Genomic DNA, 22,956 nt, shown 5'->3' with positions numbered 1-22,956 from the left:
CATTTCAGAATTCTATTGTAATATCATTTTTCCTGGCCATTCCCTTCCCCTGGGTCATGTGATTTATTTCTGTCTTCCCTCTTCTTATCACCTTGTGAATCTCTCTACATCTTCACCAAGAACCACAGGATCTTCTTGTCATGCCCATGTCCCCTCAGCTCTCAAGTTGTGTCTGATTCCTGCTCCTACATGACCCCACCCACATTCATACCTTTGTAGCCTCCTAAGGAAGCTGCGAGCTCTCTGTCATCCCTGTATCCAGTGTAGTAGGTGAGGGAGAGGCCCGCATACACCTCCCTTCTTCAGCGTCAGTACCATGAGGCTGAGGTGAGGCTCTCTAGCTTGGTCTGGAATTCACTGCCAACCGCCATGCGGGCACGAGGCACCACAACATGAGATGCTGTGTGAGGACACAGGCTCGGGAAGAACTCAGGCACAAAGCTGACCTGCACTCTCACAGGTACCTGTGCCTTCAGTGTAATATCCTGGAGACAGTAGTTAGTCAAGAGGAGATGGGTTTTGTAGTCTGACTCCAGTATATCTTTCTATGGGACCTGAGGGGATGGGTGACGGTCCACCATTGCTGGGAAAATGCAGAGCATGTTTCACGAAAGGGAGTGAGGTGAGTCCATGGATGAGATAACAGCACTCAGGGCTGTGAAAACTCCCCTCAGTGGGTGACCTGAACCCACAAGCACTGACTGAAACCCTCTCCCTTGACAGACCATGGGAGTTTTCCAACAATCCAGGGTGTGGGGTGGGCCGTGGGACATCGGGAGTGGGGACTCCCCAGTGTGTGCTTGTGTCACTCACCCTGTGAAGCTCTTGATGAGCCCAGACCTGAGGTAGCCTTCTCCTGCCCCAGGCAAGCACATACATGAAGGGTTACCATGGCAATGGTTGCCAGGGCTCCTGGGCAGATCTCTTACCTTGTGACACAGACAAGGGAGACTGACCCTCAGGGGTTCTGCCTCTTCTCTGTTTCCTGTGTGTGCACACGGCCTCCCTGACCCCCAGGCTCCAGATGATGAGGAGGCTGACCATCACTGCCACAGACTGAACACAGCTCGATGCCAAAGAGAACTTCCCACCATACAGAAGTGAGGTGAAAATCTACCCTCCTTCCCCTGGGACCCATCACTGCTCTGTTCCTGACTGTGACCACCCTTGTTCAGGTCTTGTCCTCTCCTGACACTTTGGCTTTGAAACCAGGAGGTCTTATGATCTCACCTTGGCCTGATTCTAGGGCTCACCGACAACAACTCTATTTCTTATTGCTCTTCAATTCAAACAGAATCACTTTGTACCCAGATACAATATATCCCTCAGAGTTTCTGGATGGTGTGACAAGGACAACAGAAACCCCAGACATGTGACCTGGGAGACCCAGGTGGCATCTCCCAACCCCGTGGCTCTCCTTGCTCCTGGCCTATGATTTGATGCTCATTCTTTGAACCCTGACACCTGAGGGAAGCTGGGTGTTATTTTCTTCTGAGATGACACTCTGAGGAGCTCCTGACCTCCAGGCCCTGGGAGCTCCTTCCCAGAAACAGCGTGGCTCTGAGGCCTGTCTCCTGTTCGCTTCTTCTAATTTAACCCAGTGACCCGTTCTACTTTTCCTATGCTTTCTCCTATTAGAATGATATGAAGTAAATATCAATTAATTTATACCTAACCTTTTTAATCCAACCCCCATTAAATCCATAGAGCCCTTAACAAATGAACATGAGCCCAGAAAATGAAGATTGAAAATATAGAGTTTATAAATCTCATGATGAAGAAAGAACTTGTAAAACAGGTAGAATTTTACTCATAATAATATTTTATACCAATTTTTGTACTGAGAAAAATTACGTAAATGGAAAATATATCTTAAATACCTTAAGAGTCAGAAGAATGGAAGTATTGTTTGTATCACATTCAAGGGTGAATAAGTACCTGCATTAGTATGAAAAACATAAGACATTTGTTCCCTGACAGCAATGTGTTCTCATGGCAAAGGACGCATAAAAAAAAAGTCAGGGCATGTCCACTGGGGGCTGGGGACCTAACAGGAAACACTCACGACAAACAACTAACGAGCAAAACAACCATATATTTTAACCCGTAAGGATCATCCCAGTAGAATTATTACCAGGTATGAACTAATGGGATTAATGGGGAACTTTAAGTCTAAAGACTTGACTCAACGGTCCTGGCTGGATAGCTTGGTTAGTTAAAGAATTGTCCTGAGCTGCAAAGGTTATGGATTTGATTCCCGGTCAGAGCACAAATAAGACCACACTGATGTTTCTGTCATTCCCTTATCTCTAAGATAAATAATAAAAAGTCCATGAGCTAGGAAGAAACAATGTGGTCATGCTCCAGTAATGGGAGCAGGAGTCAGGTAGAAGTAACTCAACTGTCAGGTAATCCTTTAATATCTGGTGACATAGTACTTTATAGAGCTCTCTACAGGTCATTAGTGACTAGGAAAAATCAATGGCTTAACCCCAATATCACAGAGGGAATAAGCTAATTCTACTGCCCCAGGTAGGCTCATTGGAAAGATGCAACTGCAAAACCAGAGCCCTCCCAGGAGAGCTGGGTGGTGTGAAATGGGCAGCTGGTTGTGTGTTCTGTGACCAGCAGGGGGCGCTGGTTGACTGTGCCTGAGAGCTCAGGGTTCTGGGCCAGGCAGGCTAGGAAGATTCTCTACTGGCTCTTGCACAGGTGGGCAGGCAGTGTCCTCACTGAGGTGTGACTTGTTTGTATCTGGTTCCTCAGGAGTTGCATGAGCACTCAACTCTGACTCACACATTTGCCTCTTATTTTATATTCTCCTTTTATGAACTCATTGCCTGGCTTGATTTAAAGGAGAGACAGATAGAAAATGACATAACAAAACTATATCTTCTTGAAGAAACACGACCCACAATGCTCCCTGGGTAAAGGAAGTGACACCTAAGGAGTGATTTTTCCCAGGGTCAACATTAGGCCTCAGCAAGCAGAGCTCTGGGCTTTCTGTCATGGTCCGGGTTCCTCCCCTCCCCTCCTCACTCCCTGCACAGGGAGTTTCCTGTGGTGGAAAGTGAACCAGTATGGGGGAGGGGCATCGCTTTCTCCTTCCACCAGCTGCCACAGCGGGGCTGTTCCATTAGCTGTGAGGGTGCTCAACCTGCTTCAGGGTCCTGGGCCAGAAGGTACTGGAGCTGTTGGGGCCATTCTCAGTGCCTAGATCTATTATATAATATAAAGAAATATATATACAGCCTGACCAGGCTGCTGCACAGTGAATAGAGCATCAGATTGGGAAGTGGAGGACCCAGATTTGAAGCCCCGAGGTCAACAACTTGAGTGTGGACTCATCTAGCTTGAGCGCGTGGCACCTGGCTTGAACATGGGTTCATAGACATGACCCCATGGTCGCTGGATTGAGCCCAAAGTTTCTGGCTTGAAGCCCAAGGTTGTTGGCTTGAGCATGGTGTCACTCACTCTGCTGTACTTCCGGGTCACCTTGCTTTCTCATATATGAGAAAACAATCAATGAATAACTAAGGTGCCACAATGAAGAATTGATGCTTCTCATCTATCTCCCTTCCTGTCTGTCTGTTCCTTTATGTCCCTTTCTTTTTCTCTGTCTCTGTCAATTATATATATTTGTTATATATATATATATATATATATATATATATATATATATATATATATATCAAAATTATAACCAGTAACTAACATATCTCCCCATGTTTAAGATGCACATTGATTTTGGGGCCCAAAATTAAAAAAAGTATTACATAAAGTTATGGAACTCAAGTTTTATTTATCATAAAATTTATATAGCTCCTCATCACTGTCATAACTCCCATCCCTTAGTTTGTCCTCGTCTGTCTCTGATGATGAATCACTGTCTTCAACTATGAGCACAAAAAAAAGCATGAAAAAGTGGGAATTGCAAGTAAAATATTTACAACCATTTTGTAAGACGCACCCAATTTTTAGACCTCAAATTTTTAAGAAGGTGCATATTATACATGGGGAAATACGGTAAGTTTTTGTGATGTTAATACTATCATATATGTAAATACACAATAGTGTTGACTTATGTATAAAAACCACAGGGATGGACTCACAAACATAAATACATACATACTTAAACACACATACACATACCAACAGTACATACACTCACACATGCACATATACCCAACTCATGACTGTCATGGGCAGGAGAATCTCAGAGTATGGAGAAGTAAAGATTCTGCCTCAAGCCTGACCTGTGGTGGCGCAGTGAATAAGAGTTAACCTGCAATGCGAAGGTCGCTGGTTCGTAACCCGCAGCTTGCCTGGTCAAGGCACATACAAGAAGCAACTACTATTCGTTGATGTTTCCGACTCATCTCCTTTCTCTCTCTCTCCTCTCTCTAAAATCAATAAACAAAAATTAAAAACAGGAAAACTTCACCTCCATAACTGATGCTAACTCAATAGCAAGTATATTATTGTTATTGCTAATTTTACTACTATATAATTTCAATTCATGAGGGCTGAGAATGCTCTTTGTTAACTAAGTTAATTCAAATTTTGTAACTTACTAGTTATATTATTTGAAAATTAAAATTTATAGTAAAGAAAAATTAAAAAATTTACACAAAACTAGAGAATAGAGCAAATGATCTCCTGGTTATGGTTTAATTCCACTTATCAGTGAGATCATATGGTGTTTCTCATCCTCTGTCAGACTTATTTCACTTAGCTCATTGTCTAAAGGTTTATTTTTAGAAATTCATAATATTCATGTATATTCATATAATGTATGTGTTTAATTTTTAATAAGCATTAAGGTTGTTTCTCTGTCTTGTCTGTTGTAAGTAATGCTGCCATGAGCATGGGGGTGCATGTATCTTTTGAGTTACTATTTTTCTTAGGTTCCAATTAATACCCAGAGGTGGAATAGCTGAAGCATATGGTTGTGTGTTTTTAGGAGTCAGACCATGGGGTTGTGAATAGAGACAGTGACCTGGTGAGCTGCAGTAACCAGCAGGGCTCCCAGGCCTTAGGGTCCAAGGAGATGGTGTATGCCCTATGACCAGCAGGAGGCGCTGTGGGACTGTCCTGAATTTTCACCACAGCTGGTAAGATCCATTCACTCAAATGATCCTGAGTCTGAGGGCTGGGCCTGTGCTACCTGATGGGGACTCAGCAGCTGTTCTCACTCTGACTGTCTAGAGCAGGGGTCCCCAAACTTTTTACACAGGGGGCCAGTTCACTGTCCCTCAGACCGTTGGAGGGCCAGACTATAAAAAAACTATGAACAAATCCCTAAGCACACTGCACATATCTTATTTTAAAGTAAAAAAAAAAAAAAAAACAGGAACAAATACAATATTTAAAATAAAGAACAGGTAAATTTAAATCAACAAACTGACCAGTATTTCAATGGGAACTATGGGCCTGCTTTTGGCTAATGAGATGGTCAGTGTCTGGTTCCATATTTGTCAGTGCTAGCCATAACAAGTGATATGACGCAGTTCCGGAGCCCTGACGCGTGCGTCCCGCATCACTGCGCTTTGTGCCGCCACCACATACAGCACACAGGATGCATCCTGTGCTCTCTCACTGACCACCAATGAAAGAGTTGCCCCTTCCGGAAGTGCGGCGGGGGCCGGATAAATGGCCTTAGGGGGCTGCATGTGGCCTGCGGGCCGTAGTTTGGGGACCGCTGGTCTAGAGTGTCCAGAGGCCACCTCCATGTGGTCTCAGCAATTCTTTTTCTTGGGGCTCTCCCAAGGAGGGAAGCCAAATTCCTTCCTCCTCAGTGTGGGGTGTGAGCTGAGCTCAGTCCCAGGGCTCAGGGAGGAACTGGTGGTAACTGAGGGACACACATTGGCATGGACAACCCCTCCTCTGCCAGAGGGGGGAGGAGAAAAGGAGGCCTGGGGCAGCCCAGCCCCACTGTGGGCTCAGGGCTGTGAGCACCATGGCCTGGACCCCTCTCCTCCTCATGCTCCTCTCTCACTGTGCAGGTGGGGACAGGCCTTGGGGACTAAGTTTATTCCCTTCATGCTGAATCTCATGAGAAATTTTCCCTGGTCCCCGTACCATTACTGACAAGTGTCTGTGTCTGCAGGTTCCCTGTCCCAGCCTGTGCTGACTCAGCCGCCCTCCCTCTCTGGGTCTCCTGGAGCATCAGCCAGACTCACCTGCACCCTGAGCAGTGGCTTCAGTGTTGGTGGAAAACTCATACACTGGTACCAGCAGAAGCCAGGGAACCCTCCTCAGTTTCTCCTGTGGTTCAAGTCAGACTCCAATAAGCACCAGGGCTCTGGGGTCCCCAGCCGCTTCTCTGGATCCAAAGACACCTCGGCCAATGCGAGGCTCCTGCTCATCTCTGGGCTCCAGCCTGAGGACGAGGTAGACTATTACTGTCTCATCGGGTACAATAACGCTCCCCACAGTGACACACACCCAAGGGGGAGTGGGACAGAAACCTCAATTACCACAGTTTTAATTCACAACAAATGAGCATTTTGAAGTAACTTCTATGTGCAAAGTATATTTTTGGAAGTAATTTCTGGTTTAGAATTTCTACTATCAATTTTTTATTCCATGTTTCTTAAGTGTCAGGAATAGAAAAGCAAAATCAAAAATAAGTTACTAATTATGTCACTGAAATTTTGCCTGTTAGCCATGTGTAATAAATCAGAGGTTGTGGGACTGCTGCTTTTCTCTTGAAATAAGAAAATAAGTTTTTCTTTCTTTTTTTTTCTTTTTCAGAGCTCGGGGACCATTCCCGCAGGTGGACCGTCCTCTACATCCAGGACTCCTCCTGTGAGAGGTCAGAGCAGTGACCTTCCCTCCCTCCCAGGCTCCTGTGCACAGGGAGTGGAACAGCTCTGAGTACCATGGACGAGCACCTAGATGTGGGGTCCCCGGTGGTGACTGTGGCCCAGGAGGACTTCCAGCTCAGAGCTGGGTGCAGCTTCTATGGGGTTCCTGAGCCTGTGTTCAATCAGGAGAGAGGGGTTACCAAGAGAGAAATTTGTGAGCTGAGGCCGAGAAATCTTTTTGAGTGTCTTGATAGGGTGAGAATGCTCCACCATTGGTGGGACAATGCGGAGCCCGCTCCAGGGAAGGGGGTGAGGTGGGTCCATGGATGAGACACTCATAGAGCTGACAGTGCTCAGGGCCATGGAACTCCTGAGAGGGAGTTTCCTGAGCCCCAAGGCCCTGACTGTGTCCTGTCCTTACACCACACTGGAGCTTCCCAACAATCCGGGGTGATGGTGGGCTGTGGGACATCAGGAGCAGGGACTCCCCAGTGTCTGTCACTCCCCCTGTGAAGCCCTTGATGAACCAGGGTCTGAGGTCACCTTCTCCTGAGCATGGAGCAGCAAACACAGTGAGCACCCAGCCAGGGCATCCATCCTACCATGTGACCTAAGTCAGGTGCCTGACAGTCAGGGGTCCAGCTCTCTTGTCTGGCTCCTGGTTGTGCACATGGCCTCACTGACCTCCTTTGACCTCTAGCCTGATGAGGAGGCTGACTATCACTGTCACTTAGATAAGTACAACCCCATGCACAAAGAACACCTGTGCCCAGGGAAACCGGACTAATCACAGCCCTCTTCTCACCATGACCCATTCTTTCTCTGTCCTTGGTTGAGACCAACACCTTTAGTCATAAGACAGCTTCTGCTGTCACCTAGGCTATTAAACCAGGTGGCCTCATGGTCTTGCCTTGGTCTGTCTTGAATGGTCAATAAAATATTTACTTTTCTTACTGGTCTTTAAATTCAAGCTGAGTCCCTTTGTACTGAGATACAAAATATCCCTCAGAGCTGCTGGGCAGGTGACAAGAAATGCACAAGTCTGGTATCTGTGCCCTGGGAGACTCGAGGGCCCTCTCCCGCCTCCCTGCATGGCCCTGCTCCCGGCCTGGGCTTGATGCCCATCCCCTGCACCCTCACCACTCAGGGAAGCTGCTTTCTCTGTTTGCTGGCGGTCACCCGCTGAGGACACCTGATCTGCAGGTTCTGGGAAACCTTCCCTGTGAAGACATGGCTCTCAGACCTGTCACCTGCTCACTTTCTCCACTGTGACCACATGACCTGTCATACCTTTCCCTCTGTGGTTCTTTGTTTGGTGTGATAATGAGTAAGCATCTATGTTTGGAGGTATAAAATTATAAATCCAACCCCCATGAAAACCACCAAACTCTTAACAAATGAACTGTATCAGGGCTAATGAGGATTAGGACACAAAAGGGAAGGAGCAGTTTTAGGTCAGAAATTAAGAAGTAAGCTCTGAAAAGAGATGAGATGTGCTTTTATGGTAATGTTGAGGAAAATCACAAAACTAGACAAAAATATATTTATCAAATATATATGTGTGTGTGTGTGAGTGTGTAAGTGTAGGCAAATGTAACTTAACATTTGTGAGTACATAAAACATGGAGCTTAGACTTGTATTCTTATTTATTAATGTTGTATTGTTTATCTGTAGTACAACTGTAAATGTACCTTTGCCCACCCCTGTGTATATGCATTTCCAGGTTGAGTTCAAGCGTAAATGAGAACACACTGAATCTATCAACAACAAAAGACCTGTCTTCTCGGACAGCATCATGTTCTCATGGCAAATACAAAGATAAAGACCCAAGACATGTGCAGTGAGGATGGGGAGCTGACAGGAGCCCTAACAACACCCCTAGCAACTAAATCAATCCACTGTCAAGGCTCACCAGGTAGGAACCAACAGGGTTCTTCGCAGAATCTTAATCCAAGATCTTGTTATAAGGTGTTCACTTACCAGTAGTGAACCCAGGGGCAAGACAGAAGTAAACTCAAAGCTCAAACAATCCTGTGATATCTGGTAACCTTGCACATTTTTGTGCTGTCTGGATATCATTAGTGACCTTTAAAAATGAATGTCTCAACACAAAGCTACACTGAGGGGATCTATTGATTCTACTGCCTTGGGTAGTGGCATCAGAATGACCCAATTTCACAAACCAGAGCCCTTCCAGGAGAGCTGGTTGGTTTGAAATGGGGATAATTGTTCTGAGACCAGTAGGGGGCGCTGGTGGACTTCACCTGAGGCTCAGGGTTCTGGGCCAAGTAGGCTAGGAAAGTTCTGTACTGGCTCTTGCACACTTGGGCAGGCAGTGTCCTCACTGTAGTGTGACTTCCCTGCACCTGTGGACCGAGAAAGGCGCATGAGCAGTTGGCTCTGACTCACACACTTACCTCATATCTCAGCCCCCTCCCCTCATAGATTCAATTGTCCAGGCCTGATTTTCACCTCAAAATAGATAAAAAAAATCACACAACACTTCAATTTTTTATTAAATACCTAATTGAACTGAAAATGGAATAAAATACATATTGATATTAAATGTTAAAATATGTTTTGAAAACTTCATTTGGATATCATCCAAAGAAGCAAGTAGTACAATATTAAAATATAATATGAATATTATATTATTACATTATTTAATTATCACCACTTAAAGGAGTCTTGATTGTATTCATTAATTTGATATGAAGTGACTTTTGCAATCTGTGTATTTTTACCAATTATTGAGGGGTAGTATATTATATTTTAATAAATATAAATAATCTTTATAATACAGCTCCAGTCCCCGATAGTAGGGAACGCCTGCCCACTGAGCAGATCTGAACAGTCTCATCACTGAGGACTATGTACACCTGGGAGTCAGCACCTGAGAAGGTGCTCAACACAGTGTCATTGGGCATTACAACTTTAAACAAGAGATGCCACTAGTCTCATTAGAATGGTAACCCTCAATACACGGATGACAGCAAATGCTACCCAGGATGTGGGCAGCAGGAACTTTAACTCATGCTGCTGGGAGTGCAAAATAGCATGGCTGTTTTTTAAGGCCCTATGTCAGTTTCTTACAAAGCTAAACACACTTTTACCTGATACAATATAGACATCACATTGCTGGGTGTTTACTTATATCAGTTACTTATGTTCAAACAAGTATGAGCACAAAAAATTGTAGCCCCTTTTTTTGCATTTGTTATACCTTAAAAAGCAACTGCTATGACCCTCAACAGGGTCACAGAAAACGCTTGTTCATTTATGCAATGAAATATGATTGGAAATATAAAGAATAATTTTTAAGGCCACAGAAAAACACAGGAACCTAACACACATATTCTTAAGTGAAATGAGCCAATTTGAGAACACTGTAACTGTAAAGGGGGCTCTATTAGGGCCAGGATTGGGGCAGGAGCCCTGAGTCCCAGCTGTCACCCACGGTCACCATGCCTCCTACATTCACTGGAGAGCACACACGTGCCCTTAGTCTTCAGCTGTGGGTTCTCTCCCTGACTCTTGCAGGTTTCCTGTGTCATCCTTGGGCTCGGCCCTCCCCCTCCCCTAGTTCAGCAGGAGTCTGGCTCTGTATGTAAGAGGAGCCTAAGGAAAAGGAAGATTGCACAGCCTCCAGAAAGAGGAAGATTTGCATAGACTCCCCCCTCTGTGTCAGGGGGACATATAAGAAGAGTAAAGGCTCAGGCCTGGCTGTGGGTCAGGAAGCAGAGTCTGGGGCGTCTGCACCATGGATTGGGCTCCACTCCTCCTCGCCCTCCTGGCTCACTGTACAGGTGGAGCCTGAGGGAATTCTGGGAGGGCACCTGTTTGTCACCTGGGAGGATGACCTCTCCCCCCTCCCTGGGAAAGGGGTCTGTTCTGTCCTCCCTGATCTCTGTGTTGCTCCCTCCTTGCAGGGTCCTGGGCCCAGTTTGTGCTGACACAGCCCCACTCTGTGTCGGGGTCTCCTGGACAGAAGGTCACCATCTCCTGCACCCGCAGCAGCGGCAGCATTGGAAGCAGGTATGTTTACTGGTACCAGCAGCGCCCGGGCAGTGTCCCCACCACCGTTATATACAATGATAACAAGAGACCTTCTGGGGTTCCGGATCGGTTTTCCGGGTCCATCGACAGCTCCACCAATGCCGCCTCCCTGATCATCTCTGGGCTGCAGCCCGAGGACGAGGCCGACTACTACTGTCAGTCTTATGATTATGATAGCAGCGGCAGCAGCTATAATCACACAGTGCTCCAGACTCATGGGGAAGTGAGACCAAAACTCCCCAGAGCCTCCCGGTCCTGGGTCTGCCCTCACCGTCTACACCACAGAGAGGAGTTCCTTTCTGTCTCCTGCTGGAAAGTTTGTGTTGAGATTGTCGGTTTCTGTGTCCTTCTGTATTTTTTTTTCCAGATTTCCCCCATGTGTTGATTATTGTCTATTTCCGTTGTAATCACTTCATGGAGGTGATTTAGTTCAAAACAGGGTTTCTGAGCCTCTGCATATCTGACATTGGAGATCGGGTCATCGCCTGTGGAGAGGGGTCTTCTGTACACATCGGACATAGAAACATCCTTTAGGCTCCATGACTACATTGCTAGTAGTTCCCTGTTCTCTAAGTAATGACCCTCAAAAACACCTTCAGACATTTCCAATGTCCCCTGACATTTGGTTCTCATCATCCCAGTATGAGAACCACTGGGTTAAAGGACATGCTTTCAGCTATTGGGACACGTTTGACTTTCAGTCCTGTTTAGGCCATTCAGCTGGACGGAGACTAGATGTGTTATCTCTCTGTCTTTCCGTGTTCCCGTCTGTTAGACAGGACAGTTACACACACTCACATGAGGTCAGAGAGCCTGTGGCCCAGTCACATGGAATCTCCTGTTAACCAGAGTACAATTTTTGGCCAGACTATGGGTGCCGTTAATATATTGAAATTTTAAGCAATGCACATGAAATTCTAGCATATCTATCTTCATATATTATCTTTTGGTGTGTTTATTTTTTTAAGGGTTTTCTTAAAATGTATTTATCAATTTTAGAGAGAAGATGGAAGAAAGACAGAGAAACAGAAACATTTATCTTTTCCTGTGTGTGCCCTGACCCGGGATCAAACACACAAACTTTGCATAATGGGATGACACTCTAAGCACCTGAGCTATCTAGTCAGGGCTGGAGAATTTTTCAAGCATGAGACACAGCATGAAGAAACTCATGATAGTTCTTGTACTCTTGGTGTCTGTATTTTTCTATGGGTCTGAAAAGAACAGGCTGCTGTTTAAATTTACCCTCTTCTCCCACTTCTGTGAAGGTCAAAGATACACTTAGGCACTAAGAAACATAATGCAAATCCCTCCTCTTTGGAAGTGTTCCCTAGGCTACACATTGTGAAGAAACTTCATAGCCTCATTCATCATACAGGGATCTTCAGTAAGTTTAAATCAAACCACAGCTGTAATATGACGTCTGATATGAACACACCCAGAGACATTTCCACAGATTTCATGAGATGGTGTTTCTCTGGAGCAAATGCACTTTTTAAAAGTTCAGAGGACACAACACACAGAATTTAAAGCAGTGCATAGTCCTGAGGTCTCCCCTCCTGGGACTCTTTTAACTTCTCCATAATATACGTGTATAGATACATACTATATAGACATTAACATAGTAAGTCAATGATATACTTTAAAAATTGATTTACTGTAATAATTAACAAAACAAGCCACATGTTTTTCTTTGGGATTGTCTATCTCTCTAATCTGGAAGTTCTATGTGATGTAGATGACAGAGAAGGGTTATATTTTGGAGGAGGGAACGCTGGTCACGGACAAACAGGAAGGAGCTGGAGAGGGAGGGAAGCCTTCATAGAACGGCTGCTCCCGGGAAGGGGGAGAGAAGGATGGGTAGGAAGAGCCTCAGAGCATAGCGCAGGTCTGGGGAAGTCTCAGGTGGGCAGGGGAGACTGAAATCTCCTGCATGTGGGGTGCCCATGAAGACACTGCCTATAGCAGGAAAGGCTGGGCTTTAGGCACCTGCTGTGCCAATCATGCCTGGAGCAGCCTCAAGGCTGTGAGACTACAGGGCACCTCTGCTCCCCATTCAGAGTCTCCTGGAAGTCAGTCTGGGTGGTGCACTTCCAGGGCTGCCTGGATGGCCTGTGTTGCTGCATTTCACCACCAGGACAAGGTCAGGGCCCTCCTCCTCTCTGCCTTCTCCTCTAATTTGTCCCTACATCCATAAAGACACTGTCCTCCCTGCACTAGCTGCAGACTTGGAGGGAAGGCTCTGTAAGACACCCATTCTCTTACCTGTTGACTCATCTGGGAGATGCCAGGAATCCGTCAGCCTGGGCTACCCTCCGGAGCCATCTGCACCCCCACCTGTGGCCGGATCCTCCTGCTCCAGTGATCCAGGCTCTGGCCTGACCCCTCCCATGTCGCAAGCCTGACTCCTGTGAGACATTCCTTACTTATCTGTTTAAAGGATGACTTTATGAATGAATGAATGCATGAATGACACATTCAAAATCCCCTAGCAATTGATGACTTCTTATACCGTTAGTCTTCCAACAGAGGAGGACACCAGTCTCTGCAGCACTGATTGTCTCTGAATCTTCCTAACACATCTCCACTTTCAGAGCCTGGCCTCAATGTGACAAATGGACCACAAACCCAATAAACAACCCTCGCATCTGCCCTTCCACCCAACAGCACCGGTGTCGGTGGGGCATCCCCTCCTCTCTCAGGGATACTATTCATCTACTGACACTCTGGACCATTTCTCTCCCTTCCCCAGCCTGGGATTCAATCAGTCACCTCCCTATGTTCTAACCATGGCATGAGCTATTCCAGCCCTTCCCAGTTTTCTCTGCTGTCATTTTCATCGAGCTGCCCCAGGATGTCCCCTTGCAAAATCCTAGAACGATCTACAGACCTAAATCTTTAATTTGAATCACTGGCGACAGGCACAGCCAGATTAATAATGTCCCTGCACACAAGACAAAGTCTCAGGATGGCCGCAGTGGTCCCTCTGGATGTCCAGGCCACGCTCAGTCCCTGCTCTGCAGAACCCTCATGGGTGTGCAGTCTCCTCTCCCCTCTGCCCCGGAAGGGTGAACATTCCTCACCTTCTATGTCCTCTTCTGTGAGGATCCCTTTCCCTGAATAAGCTTCTGTTCACACTCAGCACCCAGAGAAAGGCCTCCCCTCTGAGCTCCCACCATGGGGACTCATTGTTTTTGTTTGTTTGTCTGTTTGTATGTTTGCTTTCTGCTCCCCTCGCTGTGTTCCTTAGCTCCACGGAAGTCCTCAGGCTCTCCTTGGTCAGGATTCACCTGTGCCAGAATCAATGACAGTCACACCAGGACCGTAGCTATAAGTTTCTGAAACACAAAGTCAGCAAAGAAAATTTTAGTTGCTCTTGGTAAATACTCGAGGATCCTAAAAAAGTAATTTACTGAGGTTTTACTTGGTCCACAGTCACAACAGTATAAACAGATTATGAATAATAATACACTTAGCTATCTCACTAAGTAACATCAGCAGGTCACAAAATAATTTTTAAAAGTTACACACATAACTCTCACACAAACAGGGCAGAAACATGTTTCAAAAAGTTTGTTCAACTCATATTTTACCTTGGAGTTCACTAATATGCTAAATACTTTTAGGGAATATTTTTAAAACATACTATTTTTATTATACTAAGATATGGCCAATGATGCAAATTGCGTGTGTTGGAAATAAGATGATTAATGTTGCAAAGGGTAATGAAATGATAAGCTTTGGATTTATCTTCTCTTGTGATCAATATCGGCAAATCACCACGGTTCCTCTTATACAGAACATTCAAAGAAGGACATCGAGATTTTGGACGTTCTCTTAGAGTTGCCATCTGATCTGTCCTAATGGGACTCTGTTGTCCCTCAGTTCACCTTGTCACCCTCTCCTCACATCTCACCCTCCAACACATGGCTGCTACCACTCTTCCCTTCCAGGAGCCTCAACCAGCCAGCAAGCTCAGTGACCTGACAAACCAAAGCGCATCTTCTGGGATCGTGAAGCTCTTCCCCTGTGAGTCTGCATTTGAAAATTTTAATTTCATTTTTCCTGGCTGTCCACATCCCCTGGGTCATGTGATCCATCTCTGTCTTCCCTCTTCCTATTGCCTGTGGATCTCTCTACATCTTCACCCAGACCCACAGGATCCTCACGTCATGCCCATGTCCCCTCAGCTCTCATGTTGTGTCTGATTCCTGCTCCTGCACGACCCCACCCACATTCACCCCTTTGCAGCCCCCTGAGGGAAGCAGCGAGCTCTCTGGTGTCCCTGAATCCAGTGTAGAAGGTGAAAGAGAGGCCCACATACACCTCCCTCCCTCAGCATCAGCACCGTGAGGCTGAGGTGAAGCTGTCTAGCATGGTCTGGAATTCACTGCCAACCGCCATGCGGGCACGAGGCACCACAACGTGAGATGCTGTGTGAGGACGCAGGCTCCATGAGAATTTGAGGCACAAAGCTGACCTGCACTCTCACAGTACCTGTTCCTTCAGATGTGATGTTCAGGAGATGGTAGTTAGTCAACAGAAGATGTGACTTGTGGTCTGAGTCCAGTACATCCCTCTATGGGGCCTCAGGGGTAGATTACAGTCCACTGTTGTTGGGACAATGCAGAACTGCCCCATGGAAGAGAGTGAAGTGGGTCCATAAATGACACAACCCCACTCGTTGCCATGGGGACTCCCTTCAATTGGTGAGCTGAACCCAGAGCACTGACTGTGTCCTCTCTCTTCTGATACCCCATTGAAGTTTTCCAACAATCCAAGGTTTAGCCTGGGTTGTGGGACATCAGAAGCTGGGACTCTGCAGTGTGTGCCTGTGTCACTCCCCCTGTGAAGCTCTTGATGAACCCAGACCTGGTAGCCCTCTCCTACTCTGGGTGTGATCATACATGGAGGGTTTCCATGGCAATGGTTCTAAGGGCTCCTGAGTAGATCTCTTACCCTGTGACATAGACAGTGGTGACTTACACTCAGGAGTAGGTCCAGCCTCTTCTCTGGCTCCTGTGTGTGCACACGGCCTCCCTGACCTCCAGATTCCCACTGATAAGGTGGCTGACCATCACTGCCACAGACTCAGTACAACCCGATGCCACAGAGAACTTCCCACCATACAGAAGTGAGGTGAAAATCTACCCTCCTTCCCCTGGGACCCATCACTGCTCTGTTCCTGACTGTGACCACCCTGGCTCAGGTCTTGTCCTCTCCTGACACTTTGGCTTTGAAACCAGGAGGTTTTAGGATCTCACCTTGGCCTGATTCTAGGGCTCACCGACAACAACTCTATTTCTTATTGCTCTTCAATTCAAACAGAATCACTTTGTACCCAGATACAAAATATCCCTCAGAGTTTCTGGATGGTGTGACAAGGACAACAGAAAACCAGTATATGCGACCTGAGAGACCCAGGTGGCGGCTAACATCCTCATGCCTGTCCTTGTCCCTGTCTTATTATTTGTTGCTCATTCTTTGAAGCCTGACACCTGAGAGAAGCTAAGTGTTATTTTCTTCTGAGACGACACTCTGAGGAGCTCTTGACCTTCAGGCCCCGGGAGCTCCTTCCCAGAAACAGCGTGGCTCTGAGGCCTGTCTCCTGTTCGCTTCTTCTAGTTTAACCTCGTGACCCGTTCTACTTTTCCTATGCTTTCTCCTATTAGAATGATATGGGATAAATATCAATTAATTTATACCTAACCTTTTTAATCCAACCCCCATTAAATCCATAAGGCTCTTAACAAATGAGCATGAGCCCAGAAAATGAAGACTGAAAATAGAAAATATAGAGTTTATAAATCTCATGATGAAGGAAGAACTTCTAAAACAGGTAGAATTTTACTCATAATAATATTTTATATCAATTTTTGTACTGAGAAAAATTACATAAATAGAAAAAATGTCTTAAATACCTTAAGAGTCAGAAGAATGGAAGTATTGTTTGTATCACATTCAAGGGTGAGTAAGTACCTGCATTAGTATGAAAAACATAAGACATTTGTTCCCTGACAGCAATGTGTTCTCATGGCAAAGGACGCATAAAAAAAAAAAAGTCAGGGCATGTCCACTGGGGGCTGGGGACCTAACAGGAAACACTCACGACAAACAACTAATAAGAGCAAAACAAACACATATTTCAATTCGTATGGATCATCCCAGTAGAATTATTACCAGGTATGAACTAATGGGATTAATGGAAAACTTTAAGTCTAAGACTTGACTAACCAGTCCTGGCTGGATAGCTTGGTTAAAGAATTGTCCTGAGCTGCAAAGATTATGGGTTTGATCCCCGGTCAGAGCACAAACAGGACCAGATTGATGTTTCTGCCATTCCCTTATCTCTAAGATAAATAATAAAAAGTCCATGAGCTAGGAAGAAACAATGTGGTCATGCTCCAGTAATGGGAGCAGGAGTCAGGTAGAAGTAACTCAATTGTCAGGTAATTCTTTAATGTCTGGTGACATAGTATTTTATAGAGCTCTCTACAGGTCATCACTGACTAGGAAAAATCAATGGCTTAACCCCAATATCACAGAGGGAATAAGCTAATTCTACTGCCCCAGGTAGGTAGGCTCATTGGAAAGATGCAAGTGCAAAACCAGAGCCCTCCCAGGAGAGCTGGGTGGTGTGAAATGGGCGGCTAGTTGTGTGTTCTGTGACCAGCAGGGGGCGCTGGTTGACTGTGCCTGAGAGCTCAGGGTTCTGGGCCAGGCAGGCTAGGAAGATTCTCTACTGGCTCTTGCACACATGGGCAGGCAGTGTCCTCACTGAAGTGTGACTTGTTTGTACCTGGTTCTTCAAGAGTTGCATGAGCACTCGACTCTGACTTACACATTTGCCTCATATTTTACCTTCTCCTTTTAGGAAGTCATTGCCCAGGCTTGATTTATAGGAGAGATAGATAAAGATGATATAACAAAACTATATCTTGTTGAAGAAACACGACCCACTGTGCTCCATGCGCAAAGGAGGAAACACCTAAGGAGGGATTTTCCCAGGGGTAACATTAGTCCTCAGCAAGCAGAGCTCTGGACTCTCTGTCATGGCCTGGTTCCTCCCCTCCCCTCCTCACTCCCTGCACAGGGAGTTTCCTGTGGTGAAAAGTGAACCAGTATGGGTGATGGGCATCGCTTTCTCCTTCCACCAGCTGCACACAGCGGGGCTGTTCCATTAGCTGTGAGGGTGCTCAGCCTGCTTCCAGGGTCCTGGGCCAGAAGGAGCTGTTGGGGCCATTCTCAGTGCCTAGATCTATTTTATAATATAAAAATATATACAGCCTGACCAGGCTGTTGCACAGTGAATAGAGCATCAGACTGGGAAGTGGTGGACCAAGATTTAAAGCCCCCCCCCCGAGGTCAACAGCTTGAGTGTTAGCTCATCCAGCTTGAGCACATGGCCCCTGGCTTGAACGTGGGATCATAGACACGACCCCATCGTCACTGGCTTGAGCCCAAAGGTTTCTGGCTTGAAGCCCAAGGTCGCTGGCTTAAACATGGCATTGCTCACTCTGCTGTATTCCATGTCACCTTGCTTTCTCATATATGAGAAAGCAATCAATGAATAACTAAGGTGCCACAATGAAGAATTAATGCTTCTCATCTCTCTCCCTTCCTGTCTGTCTGTCCCTATCTGTCCCTTTCTCTGTCTCTCTCTCTCTGTCAATAATATATATATATATATATATATTACAAAATTATAATCAGTAACTACCATATCTCCCCATGTATAAGATGCACATTAATTTGGGGGCCCGAAATTTGAAAAAAGAATGTATTACATAAAGTTATGGAACTCAAGTTTCATTCATCATAAAATTGATACAACTCCTCATCACTGTCAAAACTACCATTCATTAGCTTGTCCTCATCTGTCTCTGATGATGAATCACTGTCTTCAACTATGAGCACAAAAAAAGCGTGAAAAAGCAGGAAATGCAAGTAAAAATCTACAACCATTTTATAAGATGCACCCAGTTTTTAGACCTCAAATTTTTTTTGAAAAAAGGTGCATATTATACATGGGGAAATATGATAAGTTTTTGTGATGTTAAAACTATATGTAAATATATAATATTGTTGTTGACTTATGTATAAAAACCACAGGGACGGACTCACAAACAAACATAAATACATACATACTTAAGCACACATACACATACCAACAGTACATACACTCACACATGCACACACACCCAACTCATGACTGTCATGGGCAGGAGAATCTCAGAGTAAAGATTCTGCCTCAAGCCTGACCTGTGGTGGCTCAGTGAATAAGAGTTGACCTGGAATGCTAAGGTCGCTGGTTCGAAAGCTTCGGCTTGCCTAGTCAAGGCACATACAAGAATCAACTACTACTAGTTGATGCTTCCCACTCATCTCCTTTCTCTCTCTCTCCTCTCTCTACAATCAATAAACAAAAATTACTAAAAGGAAAACTTCACCTCCATAACTGATGCTAACTCAATAGCGAGTATATTACTGTTATTGCTCTTCTCACTACTATATAATTTCAATTCATGAGGTCTAAGAATGCTCTGTGTTAATGAAGTTCATTTAAATTTTGTAACTTACTAGTTATATAATTTAGAAATTAAAATTTATAGTAAAGAAAAGTTTAAAAATTTACACAAAACTAGGGAATAGAGCAAATGATCTCCTGGTTATGGTTTAATTCCACTTATCAGTGAGATCATATGGTGTTTCTCATCCTCTGTCAGACTTATTTCACTTAGCTCATTGTCTAAAAGGTTTATTTTTAGAAATTCATAATATTCATGTATATTCATATACTGTATGTGTTTAATTTTTGATAAGCGTTAAGGTTGTTTCTCTGTCTTGTCTGTTGTAAGTAATGCTGCCATGAGCATGGGGGTGCATGTATTTTTTGAGTTATTATTTTTCTTAGGTTCCTATTAATATCCAGAGGTGGAATAGCTGAAGCATATGGTTGTGTGTTTTTAGGAGTCAGACCATGGGGTTGTGAATAGAGACAGTGACCTGGTGAGCTGCAGTAACCAGCAGGGCTCCCAGGCCTTAGGGCCCAAGGAGGTGGTGTATGCCCTATGACCAGCAGGAGGCGCTGTGGGACTGTCCTGAATTTCCACCACAGCTGGTAAGATCCATTCACTCAAATGATCCTGGGTCTGAGGGCTGGGCCTGTGCTTCCTGATGGGGACTCAGCAGCTGTTCACACTCTGACCGTCTAGAGTGCCCAAAGACCACCTCCTTGTGGTCTCAGCAATTCTTTTTCTTGGGGCTCTCCCAAGGGGTAAAGCTAAATTCCTTTCTCCTCAGTGTGGGGTGTGAGCTGAGCTCAGTACCAGGGCCTGGGAGGTGTGGGGAGGTCACTGAGGGACAGACATTTGCATGGACAGCCCCTCCTCTGGCAGAGGGGAGAGAAGAAAAGGAGGCCTGGGGCAGCCCAGCCCCACTGTGGGCTCAGGGCTGTGAGCACCATGGCCTGGACCCCTCTCCTCCTCGTGCTCCTCTCTCACTGTGCAGGTGGGGACTGGCCTTGAGGACCAAGTTTATTCCCTTCATGCTGAATCTCATGAGAAATTTTCCCTGGTCCCCATACCATTACTGACAAATGTCTGTGTTTGCAGGTTCCCTGTCCCAGCCTGTGCTGACTCAGCCGCCCTTCCTCTCTGTGTCTCCTGGAGCATCAGCCAGACTCACCTGTACCCTGAGAAGTGACATTGATGTTGGTGGAAAACTCATACGCTGGTACCAGCAGAAGCCAGGGAGCCCTCCCCGGTTTCTCCTGTGGTTCAAGTCAGACTCAGATAAGCACCAGGGCTCCGGGGTCCCCAGCCGCTTCTCTGGATCCAAAGATGCCTCGGCCAATGCGGGGCTCCTGCTCATCTCTGGGCTGCAGCCTGAGGACGAGGCGGACTATTACTGTCACATCGGGTACAATAACGCTCCCCACAGTGACACACACCCAAGGGGAAGTGGGACGAAAATCTCAATTACCACAGTTTTAATTCACAACAAATGAGTATTTTAAAGTAACTTCTATGTGCAAAGTATATTTGGAAGTAATTTCTGGTTTAGAATTTCTACTATCAATTTTTTATTCCATGTTTCTAAAGTGTCAGGAATAGAAAAGCAAAATCAAAAATTACTAATTATCTCACTGAAATTTTGCCTGTTAGCCATGTGTAATAAATCAGAGCTTGTGGGACTGCTGCTCTTCTCTTGAAATAAGAAAATAAGTTTTTTCTTTTCTTTTTTTCTTTTTCAGAGCTCGGGGACCATTCCCGCAGGTGGACCGTCCTCTACATCCAGGACTCCTCCTGTGAGAGGTCAGAGCAGTGACCTTCCCTCCCTCCCAGGCTCCTGTGCACAGGCGTCGGAAGAGCTCTGAGTACCGTGGATAGGCACCTAGATGTGGGGTCCCCGGTGGAGACTGCGGCCCAGGAGGACTTCCAGCTCAGAGCTGGGTGCAGCTTCTACGGGGTTCCTGAGCCTGTGTTCAATCAGGAGAGAGGGGTTACCAAGAGAGAAATTTGTGAGCTGAGGCCGAGAAATCTTTTTGAGTGTCTTGATAGGGTGAGAATGCTCCACCATTGGTGGGACAATGAGAAGCCCGCTCCAGGGAAGGGGGTGAGGTGGGTCCATGGATGAGACACTCATAGAGCTGACAGTGCTCAGGGCCATGAAACTCCTGAGAGGGAGTTTCCTGAGCCCCGAGGCCCTGACTGTGTCCTGTCCTTACACCACACTGGAGCTTCTCAACAATCCGGGGTGATGGTGGGCTGTGGGACATCAGGAGCAGGGACTCCCCAGTGTCTGTCACTCCCCTGTGAAGCCCTTGATGGACCAGGGTCTGAGGTCACCTTCTCCTGAGCATGGAGCAGCAAACACAGTGAGCACCCAGCCAGCGCATCCATCCTACCATGTGACCTAGGTCAGGTGCCTGACAGTCAGGGGTCCAGCCCTCCTGTCTGGCTCCTGGTTGTGCACATGGCCTCACTGACCTCCTTTGACCTCCAGCCTGAGGAGGAGGCTGACTATCTCTGTCACTTAGATAAGTACAACCCCATGCACAAAGAACACCTGTGTCAGGGGAAACTGAAGTAATAAAAATAGCCCTCCTCTCCCCAAAAACCCATTGTTTTCCATGTCATGGACTGTGACCATCACCCACTGGTCACAAAACAGCTTCTGCTGTCACCTGGTCTATTAAACCGGGTGGCCTCATGGTCTTGCCTTGGTCTGTCTTTAATGGTCAATAAAATATTTACCTTTATTACTGGCCTTCCAATTCAAGCTGAGTCCCTTTGCACTGAGATACAAAATATCCCTCAGAGCTGCTGGGCAGGTGACAAGAAATACACAAGTCTGGCATCTGTGACCTGGGAGACTCAAGGGCCCTCTTCCACCTCCCTTGCATGGCCCTGCTCCCGGCCTGGGCTTGATGCCCATCCCCTGCACCCTCACCACTTAGGCACAGAAGTGGATTTAATGGCGGGTACACTGGACACACACCCTGGGCCCTGAATTTCGAAGGACCCCTCAATACCCTAACTTTACACTTTTTTCTAATGACACCATGTTTGGTTTTATATGTGCAATTTTAACGTTAATAGTACATAATATTTTTTATTTATTTTAAAATAAGGTTAACATGCATTTTTATTTTCCCTGTCTCTTTTTTTTATAAATAAATTTTTATTTTAATGGGGTGACATCAATAAATCAGGGTACATATATTCAAAGAAAACATTTCCAGGTTATCTTGTCATTTAGTTCTGTTGCATACCCATCACCCCAAGAGAGATTATCCTCCCTCACCCTCTATCCAGTTTTCTTTGTACCCCTCCCCCTCACCCTCTTCCTCATTCCCTCCCCCCACCCCCCGTAACCACCACACTCCTGTCCATGTCTCTTAGTCTCGCTTTTATGTCCCACCAATGTGTGGAATCCTGCAATTCTTGTTTTTTTCTCATTCACTTATTTCACTCCGCATAATGTTATCAAGATTCCACCATTCTGCTGTAAGTGATCCGATGTCATCATTTCTTCTAGCTGAATAGTATACCATGGTGTATATGTGCCCCATCTTCTTTATCCAGT

The 22,956-nt window shown here is 45.8% G+C and overlaps 1 gene segment (V, D, J or C); it reads left to right on the top strand.

Annotated features, from left to right (window-relative positions):
* Positions 1-19,941, top strand: part of LOC136392466 (immunoglobulin lambda variable 6-57-like) — a 150,549-nt gene extending 130,608 nt beyond the window's left edge. The window contains 2 exon segments of the V gene segment in view: positions 10,957-11,089; positions 19,837-19,941. Coding sequence covers positions 10,957-11,089; positions 19,837-19,941 — 238 coding nt within the window.
* Positions 19,942-22,956: the final 3,015 nt, after the last annotated feature.

The sequence above is a fragment of the Saccopteryx leptura genome, chromosome 2, assembly GCF_036850995.1.
Source record: "Saccopteryx leptura isolate mSacLep1 chromosome 2, mSacLep1_pri_phased_curated, whole genome shotgun sequence".
NCBI lineage: Eukaryota > Metazoa > Chordata > Mammalia > Chiroptera > Emballonuridae > Saccopteryx > Saccopteryx leptura.
Note: the sequence above shows the minus strand (reverse complement) of the source record. Positions and strands in the feature narration are given on the sequence as shown.